At 43.3% G+C, this 5,820-nt stretch overlaps 1 protein-coding gene across 2 annotated transcripts; it reads right to left on the minus strand.

Annotated features, from left to right (window-relative positions):
* Positions 1-305: 305 nt before the first annotated feature.
* LOC135596955 (UDP-glucuronic acid decarboxylase 4-like) lies at positions 306-3,916 on the minus strand. 2 transcript variants are annotated; one of them, XM_065089274.1, is made up of 6 exons: positions 3,289-3,916; positions 2,469-2,615; positions 2,199-2,278; positions 2,008-2,091; positions 1,819-1,893; positions 306-1,022 (listed from the first exon to the last, which is right to left on the minus strand). In XM_065089274.1, exons 1-6 carry the CDS (start codon positions 3,914-3,916, stop codon positions 687-689), a joined length of 1,350 nt encoding a protein of 449 aa, XP_064945346.1. In that variant the 3' UTR covers positions 306-686. The 2 variants fall into 2 exon arrangements, with proteins under 2 accessions (XP_064945346.1, XP_064945347.1); XM_065089275.1 differs by having other exon boundaries at positions 2,469-2,611; positions 3,285-3,916.
* Between the last annotated feature and the right edge of the window lie 1,904 nt (positions 3,917-5,820).

Raw genomic sequence — 5,820 nt, forward strand, 5'->3', positions numbered from 1 at the left:
GCAAACTCAGCATTGTCTCAGTGATACCAACTATTTCAAATGCTAAGCAAGTAAAAGACAGAAATATTGGTTGAAGCATTGATTGAGTGTCAGGAGATGAAAAAACAAACAACCTTTCGCAAGGAGAAATCAGATCCAGCTTTTATAGCCTTTGATTTAACCCTTTATTTCAATAATACACCAAAGTATCCAAAAGGCTATTAACCACTTACCAAAGCTTAAAAAACTGATACTGCACCAGAACAATGAGCATAACATTTTCTGAGAACAGAGGAGGGCATGGCACCCACATGAGCATCAGAACATGACAAAAAGACAACATATAGGAGATTCTATTAATTCATTCAAAGCAAATATAACACCTGTATTAAACTCAAATTAGATGACAACACATGAGGACACCTGCTTCAAAACTAAAGGGAAAAAAAAATAAAGCAATAATGTCTCCAAAGGGACTTGTCCCACTGCAATGCAGGAATCTCTAGTAGCTTATACAGCAACCAGCAAAAGGACAATAATCGCCAAGTCATTTAGAACCTAAAACAATCAAGGCATGATCCTTCTCTTGCTGCGCTTCTACCAAATGGGATTCTTATAGTCTGTAAATTTCCTGTATAGCACAAACCAGGTCCGAAAGAGAACTTTGAATCTTAGGAGGATCCCGTTCCAAAAGAGAACTTTGAATCTTAGGAGGATCCCGTTCCAGTGGCTGTGGAAGTTGTGGATGGTTTAGCATCAGAGTGATCACCAAAGATACGTTTGTGAAAGTCGGAGACCATTAGAGGAAGACCCTGGCGGAGAGGGATCTTGGGCTCCCAGCCGAGCAGTTCCTTGGCCCTGCTGATGTCAGGCTTGCGCTTGTGAGGATCATCCTCTGTGTTGGGACGGAACTCGATTTTAGCATTGGGGTCAATGGTTTCCTGCACAACTTTAGCAAGCTCCAGCATTGTGAACTCTCCAGGGTTGCCCAGGTTGAATGGACCAATGTGTTCTCCTTCCATCAGCCTCATTAAGCCCTCCACCTGTATTTTGTTGTTAAACACTAAGCAAAATTTGTAGAAGATTCTCACACATTGAATATGAGGACTCTCTGTCCCTTGGTCAAGCATGGACTACCGCTTTACCAATATCATTTTTGTTTATTTGTCCTTTTCTACGTACCTTTTGAAGAGACCACCAATGAATTCTTAAAATACATGAAGCCTCTTGTTCAACAAGTGTCTATGTATTTATTTTTGGAACTAGAGCTAATCCCTCGGTGTGTATCGGTCGGTACTTATTGAGTATAGAATAGATATGCTTCTCTTCATCTTAAGAATAAAATTGGTCAGAATCATATTCAGGAATAGAACATTCTAGCAAGATTCATGGAATTAGAAATAATATTGCAACAAATATGTGGCAAACAACACTATGCTTTTATTAATGACCTCCAGGAATTGAAGCTTAATAAAGTATCTAAACTTTGATTGCTAGACTAACTAAAGGACCAACTGGGGTCTAAAAGATGTGACCACTACTGGGCAAAAGGACAACAATGTGAAGCCAATGGAAAGGAGAACAATCTGTTTAGACATGGTAGATTGATTCTGCACATGAATGTGCTGTTTTTGAATGTCCAAATAACACTTGGACCCACCCCCACCAACCACAAGAACTTGAGAAACCTAACTGGTCCATGTGGGCCTAATATGTACCAAAACCATAGCTATTGGTTTGTTGTATGATCACAATTGCCAACATAAAAAACAAGCATATATATGACACAAGAAAGGACACAAAAGTTGAAGTTGGTAGAGCAATAGGAAGAAGACTTACAAGGTCAGAAACATATTGGAAACTCCTTGTCTGCTTTCCATCCCCATAAACCGTCATTGGCTCCTTCCTCAAGGCCTAAATCATGTATCAAATTCAAACAGCGGTTTTGCACTCATTAATCCAATGCATATCGCTTTATTTATTGAAACTAAACAGAAATCTCGAAATCTCAGCAAAGTTGTCACACACCTGAGCAACAAAGTTGCTGACAACCCGGCCATCGTCAATGCACATGCGGGGCCCATAAGTGTTGAAGATTCGAGCAATCCTCACCTGTATCAAAGGAATTTAGCATATAATAAATACCAAACGAGCCAATCAAGAAGCTAAATCTAGAGCAGAGACACATTATATTATGGATTAGTTAGAAGGTGTATGACCTCGACTTGGGCACCACGGTGGTAGTCCATGGTCAGTGTCTCCGCTGTACGCTTGCCTTCATCATAGCAGCTCCTAACCCCTGTGCCCATACCAACAGCTTGTTAGATTCTTTTATAGATTTTATATGACAAAGTAAGCATCTAACTAATACACAAAAGGAAGAAAAAACAGGACACTCACCAACTCTAGATCAAATTTATTACACTTGAGATTCTATGAGAGAAAAAGCTGAAGAAATGAGAGACATGGTGATAGAGAGAGATGCATACCGATGGGATTAACATTGCCCCAGTAGGTCTCAACTTGAGGGTGCTGCAAGGGATCGCCATAGACCTCGCTGGTGCTGGTGAGGAGGAACCTGGCCCCCACTCGCTTGGCCAGGCCTAGCATGTTGAGAGTTCCCACAACGTTGGTCTTGTGCACTCCACAAAAAAAGCTCAATGAATCAAGGCTTTTAACAGGCAAAAGAAAGATTCTTGCTTTTCTTCCTTCTTATTCTATTCTAATCTTGGCTGAAAGACTAAGAACAACCACAGAAACCAAATCGAACATTTTGGAACAAGAAACAAGCAACAATTTGATCTCAAAAGGCCAACATTAAGATCTGTTCAACAACTACTAGCTTTCAGAAGTTCAAATTACTGAAGACCAGGTTAAAAGGGACACTGTTTTCATCAAGTTGTAGACATGAGGAGACCACCACCAAGAATTAAAGAACCAAGATCACATAGAACAGTACTGAGCCAAAAAACAGTCCTTTTTATCAATGATCAACGGAGTAGGACAAGGCTATAAGAATTAGTTTTAGGTGATGGAAGAGATAAAGGAAGCCAATTTTAGGAGATCTAATGATAAGAACACAACAGAGACAGTCTACCACCAAAGACGAACAAAATTAAAAGACCTTTAGGGAATATAAATTACAGGAATAAAAAGCAAAAAAAATGCAAACTTGAAAATGATCTATAGAATGAATACGAAAAACCAGAAACTTCAGCCAACTTGGAAAAGAGAGATTTTTAGCACTAAAAAAATGCAGAAGAAGAGACTAATGAGAGAAGAAAGGAAAAATAGAGAGGAAAAAGGATATGATGGTCTTGACGGGGTTGAACTTGTAGTGGACGGGGGAGGCGGGGCAGGCGAGGTGGTAGATCTGGTCGACCTCGAGAAGCAGGGGCTCGACGACGTCATGGCGGATGAGCTCGAAGTTGGGATTCCCGAAGTGGTGCATCACGTTCTCCTTCCGCCCCGTGAAGAAGTTGTCCACCACGATCACGCTGTCACCCCTGGCGATCAGCCGGTCCACCAGGTGGCTGCCCACGAACCCGGCCCCGCCCGTCACCACGATGCGGAGCCCTTTCCGCTTGATCCCTAGCGGCACCTTCCCCCCGACGAATCCCCTCGCCGCCGCCTCGAACGCCGCCCTATGGTGGTGCTGTTGTTGCTGGCGGTCCATCGCCGACCGGAGGGCGAGTTCGGACGCCACGGCGGAGGAGTAGGAGTGGGAGTTGGTGGAGGAAGATGAGGGAGCGAGGGCGAAGAGGAGGGAGGCGAGGGCCATGCCGACGAGCACGAATACAAGGCGCTGCTCCCGCAGAAGGTAGCGAAGCGGGCGCCAGAGCCAGAGGAGGTGTTTCTCCGGCTTCGGGGTGTACCCGCTGCCGCTCTCCGGCGGGTGGGCGTCGTGGCCGCCGCGGTAGATGAGCTCGGAGGCCATCGTCGATAGCCCGGTGATCTGGTTGCGAAGGTAGCAAGGGGGCCTTCCACTTTGAAGAGTCGTCGGAGGGGGACGGGGCCGTCTTGTAGAGAGGGAAACAAAGAGCCAAGGGCGTGCGCGTAATTTCGCCTCGCTCCCGCCTTCCCAAGGGTACAGATCGAATGCGTGCCAGGTGGACGGCGAGGATGCGCGCGGCCCTCCACGTTCTGCTTGGGCCCACGCAGGACGTGCTTCCGAGGGCTTGGCTACCTCGCAAGCGACAAACTGGTGGGCCCCGCCGTTTGACTCGGCTACGGAAGGGTGGGTGGGGGAAGGGGGCGGCCGTCGGTTGGCTGCTGAGCCTGGCGCCATGTGCCGCGCAGGACTTATCCCGGGGGGGTGCGGTACACGCTCCTCGCGGTTGGTAGATCGGTGGGGACGGGGAGTCGGGGGTGGCCTTTTCGGAGACGTTACTCAACCGAAGGTGACTTGGCCCGCACCACCGCATCGGCTCGTGGAAAGCACGTGGACTTTCAAGACGACTCGGTCCGAGTTAGGCGGACGCAACAAGAAATCGTCCGCATCGGACCAAACCGAAGTCCCCCATCCAACTGCTGCCCAAATTAGGCCGACCCAAACAAATTTAGAGCTCCCAAAACACACGAAGAAGACGACGCAATCAACTTCAATTATAGAGTAACAACTATTTTATCCCCAAAAATGTCATATGGTTTTTGTTTTACCCCCATACAATTAATTGATCACAATTTCTACTTGTTTTTCATTATATTCTTTTTAACGTGACAAACGATCGTAAGTTTCAGTACAATAATAAGATTGTTGTAAAAAATTATAATCTCTATCTATATAGAGATAAGGCGGTATATATTAATATTTTTTAAACTATTATTTTTCTTTCTAAATTACTGTTATATAGAGATGAAATTTTTGTGTTCGATTCGGAATTTATTTCATGACTCAAGAAAAGATCTTGCACCTATCAAAATCAATGGAATCAAGAGCCAAAGATCCTAATTAGGTGGAGTGTCTTCATCTAATTGTGAGAAGGCATTTCTAAAAGTCAAAAGGAGATGCATGATGTCTTCGTCGAGAGTTGCTTGGAGATTGTTGCCGTTTCAAGAGCTTTTAGAATCTGTATGCGATTCATCATCAATATCAACCCAAAGTTCTTCCTTTGATGCTAATTATGTTCTATTGGGTTTGCCTTTGTCAATCAAAGATTTGGTCCAAAAATGAAAGCCATGCAAGTAGTGTTTGGACTATGAGGAGGAGGAGGAGGAATCTATTAGTGTTATGGTTATTTTCCTAGTCAAAGAGTTAGGTAATTAGTTCTTGTCACATACTTTCTTGATGATAAAATGAAGTTGACTGATTCCATGGCTCCAATGACATCAAAATGCTATGCATTGTATTGATGGATACATGTAACTAAAACCTTTGTAAACATTGAAACAAGTTGAGCACCTTCAAATCACTCATCAACAAGAGATTTAAGTTATCAGAAATTAAGTCAGTCATACTTTTCATTTGACAAGGTTAGGTTTGTGGATCTATCATGAAAGAATCTCGAGGACAGAGGTGTTCTTCATGTATCAAATCTTCTAGGGCAAACACAAAAATATGTTTCTACTTTTGGGTACTTTTTCTCTATATGAAAAATAAAGGTCTCCTAAGGGGTATGTTTGTGTTGTTCCCAATAAGAAATAAATTCATGTTAGTTTGATTAATAAATTTAGAAAGAAAGAATCTAAAGAGAGTTTTATCCCTCGGAAGTTCCTATTTATAAAGAAATAAATTTAATTATGAGATGATTGGCTAATTTCTATATGATAGGAGATTGTGAGGTCCTAAGTCGATGATGAGATTGTTGGATGTCGATGTGACACTGATTTGAGAGTTGACTT

The sequence above is a fragment of the Musa acuminata genome, chromosome BXJ1-11, assembly GCF_036884655.1.
Source record: "Musa acuminata AAA Group cultivar baxijiao chromosome BXJ1-11, Cavendish_Baxijiao_AAA, whole genome shotgun sequence".
NCBI lineage: Eukaryota > Viridiplantae > Streptophyta > Magnoliopsida > Zingiberales > Musaceae > Musa > Musa acuminata.

Bases quoted from the DNA above. Each gene is read 5' to 3' on its own strand.
- LOC135596955 (XM_065089274.1), bottom strand. From the start codon at position 3,916: ATGGCCTCCGAGCTCATCTACCGCGGCGGCCACGACGCCCACCCGCCG. The intron at 2,616-3,288 runs TATCCTTTTTCC...GTGGAGTGCACA, and splicing joins CAACCCCGTCAAGACCATCA to AGACCAACGTTGTGGGAACT. The intron at 2,279-2,468 runs GTATGCATCTCT...GTATGGGCACAG, and splicing joins GGGCAATGTTAATCCCATCG to GGGTTAGGAGCTGCTATGAT.